The sequence below is a fragment of the Anoplolepis gracilipes genome, chromosome 7 (assembly GCF_047496725.1).
Source record: "Anoplolepis gracilipes chromosome 7, ASM4749672v1, whole genome shotgun sequence".
In the NCBI taxonomy this organism is placed as follows: Eukaryota; Metazoa; Arthropoda; class Insecta; order Hymenoptera; family Formicidae; genus Anoplolepis; species Anoplolepis gracilipes.
This window is the reverse complement of record NC_132976.1, coordinates 1,729,340-1,749,387: the sequence shown is the minus strand read 5'-3', so window position 1 is coordinate 1,749,387 and position 20,048 is coordinate 1,729,340. Positions and strand designations below refer to the sequence as shown.

The following is a 20,048-nucleotide window of genomic DNA, read 5'->3' as shown; positions in this document are numbered from 1 at the left end:
GAAATGAAAAAATATATTATAAAGTATGTAAAGTATGAAAATATATATATATATATATATATATATATATATATATATATATATATATAATGTGAAAAAAATAATATATTGTGTAGAAAATATAGACGTTCATATAATAAATCAAGAATGTCAAAAATTATTAATAATTTTGATAACTCATTTTTTATTTATAATCGACAGAAATTATTACATCATTTATTCTTTAATGTTATTAAATTTTTCTATTAATTTTTTACGAGGGATTTAATATCTTTTATCGCAGTGAAATATGTACACTATCGAGGATTAAGTAGCCAGCGCTTACGTTGCTGCGCATGCGCGAGATTGTCTTTCTACCTATAGTAGTATATTTCTTTATTTTATTTTCTCATAATATGTACATTAAAATCAATTTTAGCATCCATGTAAAGGATGTAATTAACAATTATCTTAATGTATATATATATATGTACAAATTTTTGTTATTCAACTTACATTAATTCCTCCAACATATCTTGGAGTATATACATTTTTTTTTCCAAACGTCTGTTTTTTTGTGTCAAAATTTTATTTTGATGCCTGTTATAGGCAATATATCTTAAAAATGCTGACCACTTTTTACCCGAAGAAAAATCCATTTTTCTAAAGCATTCTATATTATATTTGGACATATGTACAAAAATCTTCTCAATTTTACAGTTTTTTAAACTAGACAATGGCGATTTCCTAAAAAAAAGTTTATTTATAATATTTTTAAGATATAAATTAAATGTTTTTTCTCCTCTTACCTTTTTTTATTTATACCATTCTTGTTCACAAAATTATCACCAACATCTTTTTGATTATCTACAGACAGAGTATTTATTTTTTTCTCCAAATCTGGAGATACAGTGACTGAATTTTCAGTTATGTCTAAAACAGTCGTTGATTTTTGTTCCATACTTTCGCTGCAGAAAAAAAATATTATTTAAAAAATACTAAATGCTAAAAGTAAAAATTAACATAACATTATTTAAAAAATACTACCTATGTTTGCTCACCTTTTTTTGCTTTCAACATCATTACTTGTATTATTTTTTTCATAATGTTTTATACTGCAATAAATTACATCCTTTTCATTTTGAGATTCCATTTCAGAATCATTTTGAAATTCAGTTTCAGAAGTACTTACATTTGTCTCTTGAAATGTAGATGATTCTATCTTTTTACCTTTTCTAAAAGTAAATGTTTGAAACAATTATTCTATATATATATATTATAATTTTAATATATTCTTACTTTTAATCACCTCTTTTCTCACCTGTCTTTTTTAATAAAAAGAGAAGGAATTGCAGTATTTTTTATTCTTCTGATTCTTGAGTAGATATTTATTTGATGAAAATCGTCCTCTTTAAAATGGTCACTGCAAACTCTGGCCCATTTGTAAGAGACAGTACGGCCAATTACACTAAACCATTTTTCCCTCATTTGTTCATTTGTCGGTATTCTATAAACATTGTATAAATTTTGAAACATTTGCAAAAGAATATAAATAAAAGTGCTTGAAATAAATGTAAAATTAGTAGTATTAGTTTACATTTAATTTTACAATATACTAAATTATATCAACATATTTTTCCATCACTTTGACATGCAAAACCTATTTTAATTATCAAATATTATTTAAAAAATAATTAAAGATAAAGAAATTAAATTAATTAAATCTCACAGACTGTCAATAATTCTTAATCATATTTGTATTTTATCAAAGTTTTGACTGTTCTCATTACAATCAGATATTATAAGATATAAATAATAATTTTCTTTTTTGCTTATCAACATTAATTTTTATTATTCTATTATCTCATTTCTTACTTATGATATATATATGTCTACATTTATAACCTGTGAAATGACCGTTGTGGATTAAAGGGAGTGCACTCCTTTGCACATACACAACACGACGTAACCATTTTTCTAAATAAATTTACAAAATAAATATGCTCTTTATGTATACTTAAAGTATAAAATTTGGTCGTACATATCACAAATTCAGATTAATTGTTTAAACGCTTTCGTCCGAGACAAAGATACGAACACTTCACCTCCTCTCTTTTTACACGTTCTTCGAACCTCAAGTTGAGGCCTTTTTGCGCAGTTTATTTCTCTCGCATTCATCTACAGTAGATAGAGTGAGAGGAGAAGAATCTATTAATATATCTACAGCTCCTATGTAAATAAAAGTTTGAAATATGCAAAATATTAAACACACATGAGATTAATACACAATATAACAATTTATCTATAATATCCTAATAATGATCCCAATAAATCAATCAATATAAAAGCATAATATCAATTTGTTCAACCGGAGAGAAGCTTGAAAGAAGCGGACGGTGCAATTTTTCACACACGCTTTTTCCATATTGTACACTAGCGTCACATACATACATTTTCGGTCATTTGGAACTACATCTCCACATTCACTTTCGATGATGATAAGACAGTTATGAATGTAGCATGAACCAGTTGGTTTAATTACAATATATCTCCAATACAATCTGCTTTTTGCTATTATAAAAATTTACTAATACTATATTAAATAAATATTCTCTCTCTCTCTCTCTCTCTCTCTCTCTCTCTCTCTCTCTCTCTTATCATAATTACTTCAATATATTACACGTGTAGTGTTTGTCTTTTTTATTAGAGAATTCTATTTTAATATTATTTATTTAAAATATTTTTATTATATTCTAGGTAGTAAGCACATGTCATTTTGACGTCCAAAACTGGTCATTTTTGGTTCAATCACGTCACGTGACCAAATAATGTCAAATTTAGATTCATGATCAAATGTCATTAAAACGTCACTAATAGGTCTAAAATGATGATGAAGTCATGTCTTTTCAACGTCTTGAAATGTCATCATCGGTTTATGACATTAGCCCGTCATTTTTCCGTCATTACATCACGTCATATTTGGTTCGAACTGACCATATTTTGATGTTAAAATGTCGTGTGCTTGCTGTCTGAGATATTATGTATTATATCGTATGTCGTGAGAAACGTTGACGGCGCATTCAACCTCGAGACGCGAGACGCACGTGTCGGCGCCGGAGTAAAAGCACGTGCGCGCATTGACACTACGCTTGCCCGACTCGAAATGAATGGCTCGCGGTTGTCACGGATCACGTGATCACGTACGCAACGCTCTCTCACTCCGCAACGCGTGACGTCAAGAAGAAGGTGTGCGAATAAAAGAGTATGTTTTCTCTCTCTCTCTCTCTCTCTCACTCTGCCCTCGCGTTAAGCAATAACAAATACGCTCTATAGTACGTGATAAAATTTGACGCGTTAAAATATTACATCAAGTGATTCTAAAATACATGTAAAATTTCTTAATTAAAATGATATTATTACATATACGATACATTTTACGTGTGTATGTGAAACATGATTACGAAACACAATGCATAAAGTACTTTAATCAAAGCAATCTTATAACTTGCCGCATAACTGTGTACAACAATTTCTTTATTATATTCATTCTAATAAATACATATTGTAATGAAAATTAAGTCAATGATGTTAATAATTATTTTTGAAAAATATAAATCTCTATTATAAACACATACATAAAGTATACATGTATTTATTAGACATAAAGTAAATGTAAATCGATAGTAAGAAAAATGCTGAAGTTTTACTGCGTACAAGTACATTTAGTAAATATAATTCTATGTATATAGAAATTTGTCATATCGTGTTAAATAAATGTTATCTCTCTCGTAACTATTTAATTATTCCTCTCTCTCTCTCTTTTCTCTCTCTCTCTCTCTCTCTCTCTCTCTCTCTCTCTCTCTCTATATATATATATATATATATATATATATATATGTATATATATTATACGTGTATTTTTCTACATTTATCAAAGAAAGAAAGAGAGAAAAAGGAACAAATATTTTTGTTACTTTATTTTATTATTATTCCTAAAAGTAAATTTATTAAATACAATTTTATATTTTAATATGTATTACAAAAAATATTTTTTATTATACATATATGTGTACGTTATTTATTATAGATTTTTCTATATAATTTATTTAGTTTTAAAATATGAATTTTGATCTCAATTATTTAAACTTATAAAAAGAATTTTAATAAATAATTATAATAATTAGAATTTATATAATACTAGAATTATAATAAATTTTTAATTATAATAATTAAATAACTAAATATATTTAATAGATAATAAATAGATATAATAACACTATAACAATGTAATTAAAAAATGATTTACAATCAAAAAATATTTGAGAATAATTTTCTATGAGATTTTTATACAATTTTTAATTAAGTATATTTTATGTAATAAAAATTATAATTACATATTTAATTAAAAATTATTGATTGAAATAAGATAAAAAATTATCCAAATATTTGATCTTATTTCAATCACAAAAATTATGATAACTAAAATTATGTTCTCAATCAATATATTAATTGCACGTAGTAAGAGAGAATAAAGTAAAATAATAAAATAGAAGAAATCTATTAGTATATTTATTATAGGAATATCTTTTAAAGGAATGAATATCTTCCTAGGTAGCAAACACGTGTCATTTTGACATCGAAAACTGGTCTTGAATTTCTGGTTTAATGACGTCACGTGACCAAATAATCTCTAATTTAAAATGTCTTTTTTGTGACATTTTAAATTACATTATATAGTTCCAAACGTAAAATGAATGTATGCGACGCTAGTGTACAACGTGAAAAAAGCATGTTGTATCAGAGTTGTATGAAAAGTGGCACGTGACCTCTTTCAAGTTTCTCTCTGGTTCAACAGTCATAATATATGAATATCTAGGTACGCTGCGTCCGTTCGTCTAGTGACCCTAGATGTTTCGTGAGAAAACGCCACCCTGGCTCTCGTCGCGGCTCCTTGGAAACTGGACATTACGTCCAAGCGATCCTCGCGCCGCTTCTGACGTCTTTCCTCGGTTCAGCGTGATCACGTCGACGATCACTGTGTGTGTACATATGCATTATCTGCCACACGCGTATCTATGATTGCTCAAGTTTGTATACGCGTACCACTCCCGCTATTGCGTGTTATTCGCCATTATTTTCGTGAGGCTGCCAGTGCAACGCGGAACCTGGGGCATCGGCGGAATATCGACGAGTACGCAAAGACGAAAGAGTGATGGGGGACGCGGCGATGAACGTCGCAGCGTCCGGTGGTGGTGGTGGCGGCGGCGGTGGCGGCGGTGTTAGCGGTAGCGGTAGCGGCGGCAGCGGCGGCGGCGGCGGCAGCGGCGGTGTCAGCGGCGGCGGCGGCGGCGGCGGCGGCGGCGGCGGCGGTGGCGGGAATGGCAGCGGTAGCGGTAGCGTCAGCGGTAGCAGCGTCGGAGGCAGCAGCGTTGGCGGTCAGCGTATCGTCAAGGAAGGCTGGCTCCAAAAACGCGGTATCGTTACGTCGCTAGCCTCGCTCATAATATTTACATCTTGCGCAATGTTTACTCGAGACGCAATGTGTCTTGTGATTGTCGCGTGCTTTTTTTTCTTGACATATATATATATGTACATACATGTGTGTATGTGTGTGTGTGTGTGTGTGTGTGTCAAGCGTGTGTCACGCGCGAGACAGTTGTCACGAACGCGTGGTCCGCCGAGCTGCCTTCTCGTCGACGTGACCAACGTGGAGAGTGACAATGAATATAAAATGCGCTTGCATCGATATTTGCGTTTATATCATTCAGATGTTCGTGATGAGAGATGAGAATCTCTGTATGTTACGTTCTCTTCAACACGACGTCTTTGCAATAGTTAAAAGTCCGCTTCCTGCACATTTTTTTCATTCTATTGATGTTAACGTACGGTGCATTTTGTAGCGCAGAAAATTGTTAACAAAATCTTACAAGCAAAGTATAATGTCTTGACTTTCCTAGATATCGTAGATAAGTATTTGATTTCTTTCAATATTTTGCATCATAAATTCTTGCACAGTAACAATCTCTTTTATCTTTATATTGGATATATTAATCAGAAGTTTTTATATTAGCTATAGTAAATATGAGATTAAAAAAAAGCTTCAAATTTGTTTTTCTTTTTGGAATTAAAATCAAATGTTTAATTAGAAGCTATTTTTTTCACAATCTCTCTGGATTTGTACTGGAAATAAAATATAGAATAATTTGTAGGTGAACACATTAAAAATTGGAGATCGAGATATTTTGTCTTGAGAGACGATGGTACACTGGTTGGATTCAAGGCAAAACCTGATCCACAAATGGCTACACAAGCATCTACGCAGCCATTAAATAATTTTACAGTACGGGGATGCCAAATAATGTCAGTGGATAGACCTAAACCATATACATTTGTTATTAGAGGCCTGCAATGGACAACTGTAATTGAAAGAACATTTCATGTTGAAACAGAACAAGACAGGGAAGACTGGGTAGCAGCAATCAGGTTTGACTTTAACAGTGATCTATTAAGCTTCAAAATATTAAATTCCATATGTATACATTATTCATACAACTTCTTCCTTGTGTTTTCTTTGCAGATATGTAGCAAATAGGTTAGCAAATGAAGAAAATCAGCATGAACAACAAATGCAACAATCTTCCTCTTCGGAAGATGTTGATATGGAATCATCAGTAGGCGCTAGGTCTGATTCTTGTAGCTCTTTAGGTGTTCTATCTACAGATATAGATGGTGGTAGTATTGACGAATTATCAGCAAAATTCAGTGTCCAAGGAACTTCAAGTAGTAAAAGCACTGGCAAAAAGAAAGTAGTAAGTGTTAGATTTTATTTATATAGATCTACTTGCTTATTTAGATAGATTATCTTATCATTTTTAAGAAACACACTGTTGACTATATGAGTACTTTATATAGGTGTGTTTGTGTGTGTGTTTGTATCTGTGTATTTATAGAAATTTAAAAATAATTTTTATTTATATATTTTCCTTTTATTTGTTTCAGACACTTGAGAATTTTGAATTTTTAAAAGTTTTGGGAAAAGGAACTTTTGGAAAGGTAATTCTTTGTAGAGAAAAAGCGACGGGACATTTATATGCTATCAAAATTTTAAGAAAGGAAGTTATTATTCGTAAAGATGAAGTGGCGCACACACTTACCGAAAACAGAGTATTACGCACTACTAATCATCCCTTTTTAATTGTATGTTGATTATGTATAAAATGCTACTTAATGTATCATTATTACTAGATATTATTACTAGAATAGTTATTATTACTGATTATTAAATGTCTCAATAATTTTATATATCAGTTTCGTTTAAAAACTCATGCTGACATGACGTGTCTCCTTGTTTGTGTTCATCTCAAAATTAATAACCATTGTTTTTAACTAAGTGACATATTTAATTATTCCATCATTAAGTTCTACCTTTAAACATGTCCCATTGGATTCTTTCTTCTCTTTCTTAATTTACGTTTACACTTGAAAAGGACCACAACCATATGGTCGAAACGTCGTGTAAATAAATTGAATAATTTTGGCTAGTCAGGTCGTTTTTAATTAACCCGTTGTTTATAATTTTATATATAATTTATCTACATTTGTATAATATATTTTTTCAATTTTCAGTCTTTAAAATATAGTTTTCAAACAGCAGATAGATTGTGTTTCGTTATGGAGTATGTAAATGGTGGTGAATTATTTTTTCATTTGAGTCGGTCACGAGTATTTGGTGAAGATCGCACACGATTTTACGGTGCAGAAATTATATCGGCTCTGGGTTATTTGCACTCACAAGGTATTATATATCGTGATCTCAAATTGGAAAATCTTCTCTTGGACAAAGACGGGCATATAAAAATTGCTGATTTTGGTTTATGTAAAGAAGACATTACATATGGTTTGTATTATATTTTTTAAGACTAAAGAGTAAAACACACACTAACAAAATGTGAACAAGTTTTAATATATATATATATATATATATATATATATATATATCATAATATTTATAGGAAGGACAACAAAAACATTTTGTGGAACACCAGAATATCTGGCACCAGAAGTACTCGAAGATAATGATTATGGACGAGCCGTGGATTGGTGGGGCGTGGGTGTAGTCATGTATGAAATGATGTGTGGTCGATTACCTTTTTATAACAAAGATCATGAAAAGCTATTTACGCTTATTTTATTGGAAGAAGTAAGGTTTCCTAGGAATATTAGTAATGAGGCAAGAGATATGCTTGGTGGTGAGTGTTATTTTAATGATTATAATCACAGTGTTTATGTGAGAGAATTTATTTATGAATTATTTTTATAGGTTTATTAATAAAGGATCCAAGTAAAAGATTAGGTGGCGGACCCAATGATGCAAAAGACATCATGAATCACGCATTTTTCTCGTGTATCAATTGGACGGATCTTGTTCAGAAGAAGATTCCTCCACCTTTTAAGCCGCAAGTGACTTCAGATATTGACACTCGATATTTTGATAGTGAATTTACCGGCGAAAGTGTTGAACTTACGCCCCCGGATCAGAGCTGTTTAGGTAGTGGAGGAGGTTTAAATTCTATAGCAGAAGAACAAGAACATTTTCCGCAATTTTCGTATCAAGAAAGTCATTCTGCAGCAACTTCTTCCATTGTCTCTATTAATCACTGACAGTGTCAAGTGTCTTGCTTAATTAATGTAATGAGATGTGTGGTTTATTAATGCATGAAAAACCTCGAGCAAAAACATTCAATTACAATATGTATTTGACAATTGTCTACAAAGCTTAAAACTTTCCCGATGATAGGCAAATCAATAAAATTATCTTTCTTTACGATGCTTTTTTTACGCATCTTAAGAGATTGTTACATATCTCCAATGGCAAATTAGATTTATGCGTATAAGTGTGCGCTCGCATATAACACCTATACACATAATTATTACTCACTAAATTGTATATGGCAAAATGTATACTATAAGATTAGGTCGAGATATAGTACGATTAATATTTGCTGCGTATAAAGGAATATGACAGGGATTATAAATTACGTTCTTAATTGAATCGAGTTAATTAAAACTCCTTGAGAGACATATATTGTGAATATTGAATAATTTTCTTGTCGTCAAGGAATGTGAGATAATCGTAAATATAAAAATCTTTGATTTTAACAAAAGCTGCACTTGACACTTTCCAAGTTTATTGTCACTGTTTATTATCTTATTTATGGAAGGACAGTTCCTGATATTTTTTCTTTTTTTTTTTCTTTTTTTTATTCAGTAGATGACTGGTACGGCAGATGCCAAAGTAAAAAAATTACAACTGGTAAAGAGCCAGACGAAAAATAATGGTTTGTCCATTGCGAAAGTAGAATTGTAGTAAAATATCAGCTTTAATTGAATTATTGTATAAATTTGAGATCATTTTTTTAGCCTTATGAGGAGCATTATTATAACTGGTGATAATTGGAGATGTGCGAGTATTCGAAAATTGTGAACTGTGTAGAGTTCGGAGCACTTAGTTGAAAGAAATGTTCGGCTATTTTTGGAATATTGCTCGGAACAATAGGAGAGGTGTTTAGAAGAAACTTGTAGCTTAAGTATTTTCAGCTTTTTTCTACTCTCTCTATGTGTGAGATAAAAACTTCCAAAATATTAAAATATATTAACTTATTGGGACATACATGTGCTGTGTAAATAGAAAATGTGTTTAAATTCTCTATTACATTGCTGCAATTGGATTATGAGCTTATATTATGAGCTTAAAAAGCTTGAGCATAATAGATATTCAATTCCATAGTTATCCAATGTAGCTTAATCTGGAGAAATGGGAGCTTTAAGATGCTTTTCAATATATTACAGCTTGTCTACCTTCATTGAGTAAGACATTTTTAAATCACAAAATCTATAAACATTCTAGATCATGTATAATAGAAAGTAACGTTTTATATATCAATTGTATTATTATACATTATACATGTATACGTTTCTATTCTTGTTAAAAAAATTTTTCGTTTTTTTTTTTTTTTTTTTTTTTAAGATAATCTCGAAAAATTGTTTTAAATATAATTGTTGTGTAAAAATAGTTCTTTAATGAAGGATGACAAAATATGTGAATCTTTCTTTTCATTACTCATGTCGTCATAAAACTGAAATCGTTGCTAGACTTCAACGGTATTGGCACAAAATGAGTTGTGCATAATTGTGATCAAAGTGCCTAGTGAACGATTATTCCCTAGTGCAAATAATGTATTACATTCAAATGCAAATATGAAAATATAGTATAATCACACAATCATGTGTACCATTACCCTATTTTTACCTATCAGGACTTAATCTATATCATTTAGATTAATTAGTTTTGCATTTTTTTTGAAAATTTGTGAATGTACAGAATACAAAAAAGCTACAGGTTTAAAAATTTGTTTAGGTTGAAAATATGTTTACTACACAAATATATGAGCAGTCCGAAAATAATAGCTCGAATGACTTCTATCCGAAGTAATAAAGTTGCAAAATATGTGATATGTAAAACTTCGAAAAACTCACACATGTCTAATTATAACAAATTTTAAATCGAAAAGATTTTCTGATAAACAGTCAAGGCTATTTGTTATTTACGTATCATTGAATAGTAATTATGAGAGCTAGATGGATATGAAATCTTATACACTAATACTATATATTATTAATACTATATTATATACTATATATAATAATTATATATATACATATATATATATATTTATATTTTAACAATTAAAGGATTATATTGTACGTTTCTGCATTTGCTAATTTTTTACTTGTTCATATGCAAATCATCGCTAATATTTTATTGTTCATGTATACATTTCGACCGTAATATTACCCAGCTTACGTAAAATATGTACTAAATTTGAATTAAAATTGTATAATTATACATATACAAGTCAAAGTGAAGGAAAAATCTTATTAACAATATTGCTTAAAAAATTTTTTTAATACATTCTTGTCTGTGTTTTCTACTTTATCACATGGCGTTAATTAAAATGACATTTATATTAGTCTGAAGGAAAAACTTCTACATACTGTGGTAAAAGATTCTCTTTCACGAGCCAAACTCTATCTAGAACAGCACCTTCTTTATCATCGGATACCTATTATTTACAACAGAGAAACAAAAAAAGTTTGTAATTTTATTACAAAAAAGCGACATTAATTCGAAATTTATTCTTGATTCGACATGTCATACCTGTTCTAGATATAAGTGAGTTTTGTTGAACGCCTTCATTCTTGTGTATCCATAATCCGAGCTGCGATATGCGGACCATGATGGTCGATCGGGAACAAATTTCTCTCGTCCTTCTTTGCAACCAGCTGATCCAGTAATTATATGCACAGGTGCTTTGTAATTTTTATACGGTTCCTCATAACTACCATTATACACCTATATAGATTACAATTTTCATAGTTACTAAGCACAAACTTTTTTCTTAAAATATTATAATAATACGATTGGTTTGACAATTACTTGGAAGTTATACATGGGCCACAATCTTTCGTAACTGTGTTCGTGTGCCCAAATTTCTAAATCCACTTTATGTTTGAAAAATAGATCTTCTAGTCCAAACCAATTTAAAAATGGCAATCCGACTCTAATTAGACTTTGATGATTGGTGCAATCGTCCGCATTTGCATTGCTGCAGTACATTGGTCTATGCCCGAATGTTACTATCCACGGTCGACGAGCTCTATAATCACAAATTTTCTATCAATCCTTATCATTTTAATGTCTCTATTGACCACATACCTTGCTTCGGGTTTATTTGCTTCTCGTAGATCCTTATCCAACCATTCATATTGTTTAACCAGTTGTTTTATACCATAATTCATGAAATAATAGGCTTCAGTTTCTATAGCTACGAAATGCACAGGACCTATATTGAAACTATACCACAAGCCTTCCGAGTCACCTGGCATCGAGAACCGAGCCCTAAAATAGGTGATTAAAATAGAATTAAATTTCTGCAAATATTAAATAAAATATCAGCAACAAGTTGTATGAAATTATTCAAGCATTTAATTACTAAATTACCTATAATTGCTAAAGTTATATTTCTCTTCATGATTTCCAGGTACAGTCATGTATGGTATATAAGCAGCAACAGATTCAATTTGTCGCATAAATTCATCACCTACACGTGCATCGTCACTGTGCATATCATAAGCAAAATCGCCAACATGAATAGCAGCATCGTATAAACCACGTTCCGTCTCTTCCTGCAGGCGTGATAAACTCTGTGCATTCTCATTACCCATATCACCAAAGATAACTATTTGCGGTGACCAATCTGTGGAGTCCTCAGGTACAGTTCTCATATAAAATACATTTGACCATCCGTAATGGCTACCGCAATGATATACTGTTTGACATAGTAAAAGTTTATTATTAGTATTATAATGTAATTTTAATCAATAATGAACGATAAAGTGCATAATGTATATGTTTATGTACTTACTATATTTGCTGTTGGGCGATAAATTTTTTAGCAATACTTTGTGAATGTATTGTTTCCGTTTTTTATGGCCACCATCGATAAAAAGAGTAGAATTTCCTTCAGCTCGCAAAACAAACCCGCCTATGCCATATTCTACTATTGACTCTTCGGTATCATCCTGTGTGCTCCAGGTGACAACAATGTCATGAATGTTATCTGAAAATTGTACATACATAAAAATACACATGTGCGCCATATATTAATTATCTTCCCTTAATTGTTATTCAAACTAGTACACAGAAAATTATTTTACCAGTCTTACTCAAAGAAGCAAGCGTAACATTTGTAGATCAGAATTGTATTTTTACGTATCAATAAGATAAAACTCACCGCCATAGGAAAGATGTACAGCTTCTGGCTGATAATATAACACACCGAATACGGAGGAAAAAAGCGATAGGATCACAAACGTGATGTATGGAAGCATCTCGTCTATATGTGAACAGAAAATAAAATGTACCCTGGGGTCAGATGGCGTATTTTAATTAACCATCATGATTATGCAGAAATGAATCAGAACAAAGAATTCAGCTGCGTGTGAACGAAATTTGAGTGATTCTACAACGTTATTAGAAGCACATTATACCTGTTAATTAAATATGACGTGGTATGTTTTTATCACACACGAATAAATAATGATGTGAGAGATTGATCTTTCGAAGGCTCACATATCATATAAAACTGGTGCGTAATAAAGCATTATCTAAAAAGTACATAGAAAACGTCATCGGAAACACATATCGCTTTTTGACGCAACTCTAAACGATGCGACTCCCACTTTGTCCCTGTCAGAGGCCAATCTGTCATAATTGTCAGCTGTTAGCTGTTATCGACGCACACATGACCACAGATCACGGTGTGACATATGACTCAGGGCGCGTTCGGGGAGACGCTATTAGCGCTAACAGCGTCGTTCTATCTTTGTTCAACTTTTAATGAGTAACGAACGCTAATAGTATCTCCCCGAACACGCCCTCAGTCGACCAATCGAGCGCTTGCGCCGAACGAGCGCGATGATTGGTCGCAGATGTATGTATATCGAATTCGAATGTTGGATTAGATTATTTTTCGTGTCTTATATTTTGTATTTACATGGCATTGCCTACACTGTCTCCTAAAATCATGGACGTATTCTAGGTCTATGCCTTGAAATATAAGTCACGTATGTATGTATATATATATATATATTACGTTATATAATCCAATTATAGTATATATCAATAATAATTCTCTCTCTTTTGCATATATTGCGTTTGCCAAAACTTACATTTATTTAAAGATTATTAGGCTTTGATATTGTTTTATACGTACAGTTGTAGTATATTATTTTCTCTTATTATATAATATTACGATATATACTTAATTGTTTGTATTACTTAGTAATATTGGAGCCTCTAATTTATTTAATTTTAGTTGAATTACATCATAATTACGATTTTAAATCTTTCCTTATTTTTAGAGGATTTTTGCACAGACTTTTCCTTTCCCGATATTATTATATATCGTTGAGAAAATAAAGTAAAATCTCTGTTATATTATCGAATTAACATGTAGAATGGCATCGTATATTTATAGATTTGCAATTTTTGTTTCATTTTATATATATCGTCATCATATTTTTTAACAAGTTCACTTATCTTCGCAACGACCTTTCGGTAAAAGATTATCGATATTTCATGTCGGTTCCACTTGCAATTTAAAATGATAGTTAATATGATAAAAATTATAATTTTGAATGTAAAAATTAATTAATTTTTGTAAGTACATATATATGATATATACGAAGATAATGAAACTTTTATATAACGTACTATTATAGTTGAAAAATAATTGTTCAATTCGTGCATGCTGTGATTTGAATCTTTCTTAAAAAAAAACTACAAATTCTATGTTTATCATAAAAATATCCACCGTGCGTAAAAAAATTCATGTGTACATATATTGTAATATTGCAGCGGAGTTGCAGAATTTGAATTTCCTAATAAATTCGTAAATACGTGGAGAAATATGTATTGTTTACTTGTCAGAATTAAATTAGAACAGTGGAAGCAAGAGAGAGAGAGAGAGAGAGAGAGAGAGAGAGAGAGAGAGAGAGAGAGAGAGAGAGAGAGAGAGGGAGAAGGAAAGAGAGGAAGTAATTAATTTAATTTCAGAACAGTTCTGGTGATACGAGAACTGTTGTGAATTCAGATTCGAACTTGTGAGATAGCCTGCGGGTTTTGCTATTAATTCGTACTCGAAGTTAAACGTTACTGTCGATTGCAGACAATGGGGCGACGTTGATTCCCTGTAATACTACGATAATGTAATTACAGAAGACGGAGGCTGGAAAAAAGCGATGCCACAAAGAGAAAGAGAGAGGCAGAGAGAAGGGAAAACAGAAAGAGAAGTTACCGAACTAACATCCCCTATATTGATCTTACAGCCTTGTTCTTCTCTTTAGGTTTGTTTTTTTTTTGTTTTTAGCTAAACTTTTTGTATTTCTCGTTTTTTTCCTTTTTTTCTTTCAAACTTCTAAATATATATATCTACTTGTTCTAGTTCACCTAAAGAAAAAAAGAAAATCTTTTGTCGCCTCCAGTTTGCACGCGTTTCCCGTGTAAGTGCAGTTGCAGAGATAAAAGAATCTGACGGATTCCCGAGGGTGAACAGATATATATGTACATACTTTAACGTGAAAAAAGCACATTAAAATAATCCTTGTCAAAATTCCTTGTAAAATTCCTAAATTGTATATGTTTACATCTGTAGGGAAACAATTCCTGAAACATTTAAATCTTTTTTCAGACTACAATTCGAGGCTACAAAAAAGAATTGCAACGATTGAAGTCAAGAATAAAATACCCGAATTATTAAAGCGTTCGGGCTACAGATTCCAAATACGAGACGCCTTTGAGGAATCATTATTCATTATAAGGTATAATATATTTGAAAGTTTATGTGATTCTCTTCCATTAAACAGCACGCATGTTTATTTTTTTATCGTAATAAAATACAATAATTTACAAAATTTTTAACATGTGTGTGTGTATGTATATTTAAAATATAATTCACATCCTTTAGAGATATTATTTATAAATTATATAGAAGCTATTTTCCAATTCCGCGAATATTTGATACAAATTTTGAGAAAAGCGTCGAATGTTCAATTTATCCGCGTGATTTTTTAAAATAAGTTTTGAATTTATGTTTGAGATTGAATAGAGTTTGTTGATATAAATCATATGAAAGATAAACATGCGTATTTTTTAAAAAGATTTTTCCAATCTGTTTGGTATCAACGAATTTATGATGTCTTTTCGAAAGAAAATTTTCAAGAATACATTGTCTTGTGAATTTCTTACTTCATACACGGTGAGAGTTAGGGAAGGAGCGAAAGTAATATAAGTTTTCTATTCTACTTCCAGCGTAGCGCGGTCCTCTGAGCATAGAACCCTCTTGTGTAAATATCTCAAAGATCCAATATTGTTCCGAGAGAGAGAAGATGATCTGATATTCGCAAATTTAATATATATAGAATATTTGAAATTCTAGAGATATATACGGACATATATATCGTAATACAAACTTGGAATATTTTGATGCTATCGATTTTTTTATACATTAAATAAAAAGATTACATTTGTACATTTGTAGGAAGAAGTGGAGGAAAATATCGGAATTTAATATCAAAATACTAAAAATATTGAAAACTTGATGTAACAAGATGTAAATGTATAGACTATCGTATACAATAACGTTTTTTTTATTAATAATTGATTTTTATATGTATATTTTATATATTAATTGATATGTTTGCAATATTTTTTTATACTGAAACAATCCTTAATATATAAATAATATATCATCCTTAAATATTTTTTTTAATTATATATATTTAAATATATTTGTATATATTTCCTATTTTGTAATTAGTTTGATTATAATTCATGTAGTATAATAGTTTCTTCATTATTTTTTTTATATTTTGCTAACATTTTCTCCCTCTTTAGCTACTTTTGATAAACATTGCGTATAAATAGTATAAATGAATCAATGCAATTAAAAAATATATCTTGTAATACCAACAAAAAACAACGAGTCATGGAAGAAAAGAAGAAATTATATGTGAATGTTTTAAATATAATTTTTATTAAAAGATTTTTAAAATTATTTTTCTAAAAATCATGAAAATGATTTTTTTATAGATCACGCTTCCGTTTACTACATTTGATAAAATGCAAAATTTGATGCTAACGTCTTTTTTGTCCGATAGATGTCGCCAGTAGTGATTTTGAGGCGCACTCGATATTACCGTAAGCGCGCCATTTCTTCAAGTGTCACCTCGGCCCCGCTCCAGGCGAAAAACTTGGGATAATTCATCGAGTGATTGGGTGAGTAAAAATACTTTCATTTCAATATCAAATGATCAGAGTAATAATCAGAAAAGCTACTTGAATTATCGCAACGTTCGTCTCTCAATATCTAGAACAAATAACGTCCCGCACGAAGATTCGCGGCATTCGAGAATCACGGATTACCTCCAATCAGATGTTAACGCCGTCGGGAGTTGCTTCCAATCGGGGGATGACGCCGCGCGCCGCTGACGCCGCTCCACGGCGAGGGTTGGAGGCGGCGCTCCAACGGCAGGGTAGGAGAGAGAGCGGTGTGTGTTTGCGTGTGTCTGTGTGTCAGCAGGGTTGCCGCCGCCGTCGATCAACGCGCACGCACACACAGGGGTGTTCACACCCAGTCCGCCGCTCTGTCGCGGGGGCAGTTTCCCCGAGAGTCACGGCTCTCCGGCTTCGACGTCGCGTTTTCGCCCGCGCGCGCGAGGAAACGGTCGGGACCTCTGCCGCCGCCACCACCCCCGTGTCCCGGTAACTCTCGGTTAGTCGACTCGCGCGATTCGGCCGGGGACTGCGCTGCTCTCGAGGTGCATCGTGTCGCGGCCGATTAAGGGTGGTGGTTGCGCGCCGTCGTGACGGAGGAGGGTGAGAAATAGAACACGCACACGCACATACGGTGCCGTATCCTAACCCAAAGACCCCGAAAGCGAAGGAACGGGACGGTCGAAGTGCGAAAGTGAGAGCTTCGAGTCGCCATCGGTGGTTCTCAACGTTCGGAGGAAGCACGAGAAAGATTGTGAAATCTGGATCCTTTGATCCGGGATTTTTCAAGATTTCCTCCCGGTGTTGATCCCGCGAAAAGGAACGGACACGCACGAGTGCGAAGCAGCCAAGGAGAAGAGGAACTTTGTCGTGAAACTTTGAAGAAGCGAGGAGTGTCCGAGACATGTCGCGGTGATGTCGAGGCGGGATTCTCGCGGCGGCTCCGTCAGATTCGATTCTCGTCGCGTGGAGCGACACGAGGGATGTGCTGCTGTCACTTCTGCGAGCGCGATCCTCCTGTCAAAAGAATACACGAGCGATCCCAGAGGACGGAGTGATCGGCATTAATAAGATCGCTCGTGGAATCATCATTCATTCCACGAGTAGCGTCCTGGATTGATTCGAACGCATACAAGACGTAAAAGACGCGTAAACATCGACATACCGTAAACGGAAGAGAAATAGAGAGAAAGAAAAAGGCAATTGCGTAAAATGATCTCCATGTTCGGCGAGGAATCCCACGGGAAATTGGAGACATCGTGCACGATTCCCACGCTAGTAGAGACTCAATGTTCCGTAATAACGATCGTCGTCGACGTGCGGTCGCATCAAGGATGGTAGCGCTAACGCACCCAACAAGAACGGAGGAGTGACGGCGCGGCAGCAGCAGCAGCAGCAGCAGCAGTAGCAGCAGCAGCAGCAGCAGCAGCAGCAGTAGCACCAGCATCAGCAGTAGCAACAGCAGCAGCAGCAGCTGGTCGGAGCTAGTACGCGCTTCCGGCACCGTGCACCGCGCCGCGCGGGGCCGATGCGGTGGATGCGGAACGACGGCGGTGGCGACGACGACGACGACGACGACGGGACGATGGCCGGCGGTGCGTGCACGGAAGAAGCGAAGCCAGTCGAAGCGGTGATCAATAAGACGCTCCGGTTCGCCGCGAGATTGTGAACCGGCGATCGCGGACTCTTGACAACCGTGGCTCGCGAGGCACGTTGCCGTAAGGATGTAGGGGAGGGGGCCCGCGCTATCGGGGCCCCGCGGAGGCGCCGCATCGTTTCCCCTCGCGACGATGAACTTTTTCGCGAGGACAGAGATCTAACGACGTTTTTTCGAAGATAAAGAGAAAGACGAGAAGAAAGGAGATAGTACATAGTAATAATAATAAGACCGCGCGCGCGACAGTGTCGAACGTAAAGAAAAAGAGAGAAAAAAAAAAAAGAAAAAAAACAAAAAGAGAGAAATAATTATGTGTTCCTTAGTCCATCTCTCTCTCTTAGGTAGCACCTCGTTATCGAGCGTGCATCATAGTAGTTCTCGTCGTAGTAGAGATTTTCTTATACCACCCTTGTGTGGAGCATAGATGCCTTAGTGTCCGTTTAAAGCGTCTCGGGTTTCCGATTTCGCGATACGATCATAAGTGCAGTGTACAAGCACGTCAGAGAGGCGCGGTTTAAATGTATACGCGGTCACCCCCGACGATATATATGAAAAGAACGAATCTCGCGGGAAAGCGCGAAAGTGGAACCGACACCTCAGAGGGGAAAACGAATCGACGGGGGGGAGAGATAAGTGTCGCGTCGCGAAAAATATAATCGTTGTTAGAGTGCCGGTCGGCGGGAAGTAGGTCACGAGGTCGATACGAAAATGAAGTGAGGATGCGATAGGAAACAGGGGAAAATGGCATGTGCTAACAATGTTAATAACGGCGGGTTGATTTTTCGGGGCGGACCCGAACCGGCGTAGAGTGCGGAGTAATTAGTGATTTTAACCCGTCGTGCACGTTGCACGACCCACACGCGCGCGCGCGCGCGCGCACACGTCATCTCGCGTGGAGTGCCGCGCGAGGTAATCTAATAGCGGACTACCCTCCCCCCGTCCCCTACCACTACACGTACGGAGGATAATTACTAGCGAAAATGGTCGATCTAGCGGGATACATTATTTTATTGACCAACGACGACGGGAAGATCAAGTTATACGGTACGTATATAACGATTAACGCAAAGAGCTCGTCAGATTTATTCGACGAATCCAAAATCTCTCTCGCGAATGTCCGCACGATGATAAAAGCACACGGCTTGATACGAAGCGTGAAAATGAAATCTCTTGCGTGGAGTTTATTTTCTCGCAAAATTAAATCTCTTCGAGGTAATTTTATAGCTTTTTATTATTTTATAAACGGTAAATATTTTTTTATATATAATCTCAATTTTTCTAAATAAATAAATAAATAAATGAAAGAAAATTTTGCGCGATATTTCGATGATCTCAGGAATAATGTCATTTTCCCTTTTCCCGATAATGCGGCATTCGTCGAGTATATTTGTCGATTGAACGCGTCGATTGCAATTCGCCTTTCCAGATAAATTTAATTATCCACGGGCGGTCGCCTCTGTTTTCCGACTTGTTGTACTTGTACGCGAGAATGCGGCAAGTAAGAAGGAGAGGGCAAAG

At 34.0% G+C, this 20,048-nt stretch overlaps 4 protein-coding genes across 14 annotated transcripts in view; 2 read left to right on the top strand and 2 right to left on the bottom strand.

Moving 5' to 3' along the window:
- Positions 1 to 176: 176 nt before the first annotated feature.
- On the bottom strand, positions 177 to 2,515 carry LOC140667664 (uncharacterized). 4 transcript variants are annotated; one of them, XM_072895804.1, is made up of 6 exons: positions 1,855 to 2,515; positions 1,301 to 1,486; positions 1,041 to 1,214; positions 789 to 947; positions 496 to 726; positions 177 to 357 (listed from the first exon to the last, which is right to left on the bottom strand). In XM_072895804.1, the coding sequence occupies exons 2-6, from the start codon at positions 1,465 to 1,467 to the stop codon at positions 354 to 356; spliced, it is 735 nt and encodes a 244-aa protein (XP_072751905.1). In that variant the 5' UTR covers positions 1,468 to 1,486; positions 1,855 to 2,515; the 3' UTR covers positions 177 to 353. The 4 variants fall into 4 exon arrangements, with proteins under 4 accessions (XP_072751905.1, XP_072751906.1, XP_072751904.1 ...); XM_072895805.1 differs by having other exon boundaries at positions 2,021 to 2,515; XM_072895803.1 differs by having other exon boundaries at positions 1,885 to 2,510.
- A 2,378-nt stretch (positions 2,516 to 4,893) lies between these two features.
- On the top strand, positions 4,894 to 11,656 carry Akt (AKT serine/threonine protein kinase). Of its 2 annotated transcripts, none has more exons than XM_072896817.1 (7): positions 4,894 to 5,453; positions 6,189 to 6,462; positions 6,557 to 6,788; positions 6,979 to 7,176; positions 7,606 to 7,876; positions 7,992 to 8,228; positions 8,300 to 11,656. In XM_072896817.1, the coding sequence occupies exons 1-7, from the start codon at positions 5,192 to 5,194 to the stop codon at positions 8,638 to 8,640; spliced, it is 1,815 nt and encodes a 604-aa protein (XP_072752918.1). In that variant the 5' UTR covers positions 4,894 to 5,191; the 3' UTR covers positions 8,641 to 11,656. The 2 variants fall into 2 exon arrangements, with proteins under 2 accessions (XP_072752918.1, XP_072752919.1); XM_072896818.1 differs by having other exon boundaries at positions 4,901 to 5,170.
- LOC140668138 (acid phosphatase type 7) lies at positions 9,215 to 13,362 on the bottom strand. The gene is made up of 8 exons (XM_072896827.1): positions 13,090 to 13,362; positions 12,834 to 12,935; positions 12,465 to 12,659; positions 12,041 to 12,368; positions 11,756 to 11,938; positions 11,477 to 11,696; positions 11,198 to 11,392; positions 9,215 to 11,102 (listed from the first exon to the last, which is right to left on the bottom strand). Exons 2-8 carry the CDS (start codon positions 12,928 to 12,930, stop codon positions 11,007 to 11,009), a joined length of 1,314 nt encoding a protein of 437 aa, XP_072752928.1. The 5' UTR covers positions 12,931 to 12,935; positions 13,090 to 13,362; the 3' UTR covers positions 9,215 to 11,006.
- A 1,338-nt stretch (positions 13,363 to 14,700) lies between these two features.
- Positions 14,701 to 20,048, top strand: part of LOC140668131 (protein PALS1) — a 75,296-nt gene continuing 69,948 nt past the window's right edge. For 4 of the 7 annotated variants that reach the window (XM_072896807.1, XM_072896808.1, XM_072896809.1 and 1 more), the window contains exons 1-5: positions 14,701 to 14,946; positions 15,045 to 15,163; positions 15,291 to 15,420; positions 16,759 to 16,876; positions 16,972 to 19,574. In XM_072896807.1, the coding sequence (XP_072752908.1) occupies positions 19,511 to 19,574 (64 nt within the window). In that variant the 5' untranslated portion in view covers positions 14,701 to 14,946; positions 15,045 to 15,163; positions 15,291 to 15,420; positions 16,759 to 16,876; positions 16,972 to 19,510. Of the gene's footprint in view, positions 14,947 to 15,044; positions 15,164 to 15,290; positions 15,421 to 16,758; positions 16,877 to 16,971; positions 19,575 to 20,048 lie in introns of those variants that run through there. The other 3 variants (XM_072896806.1, XM_072896814.1, XM_072896815.1) reach the window with 3 other exon arrangements.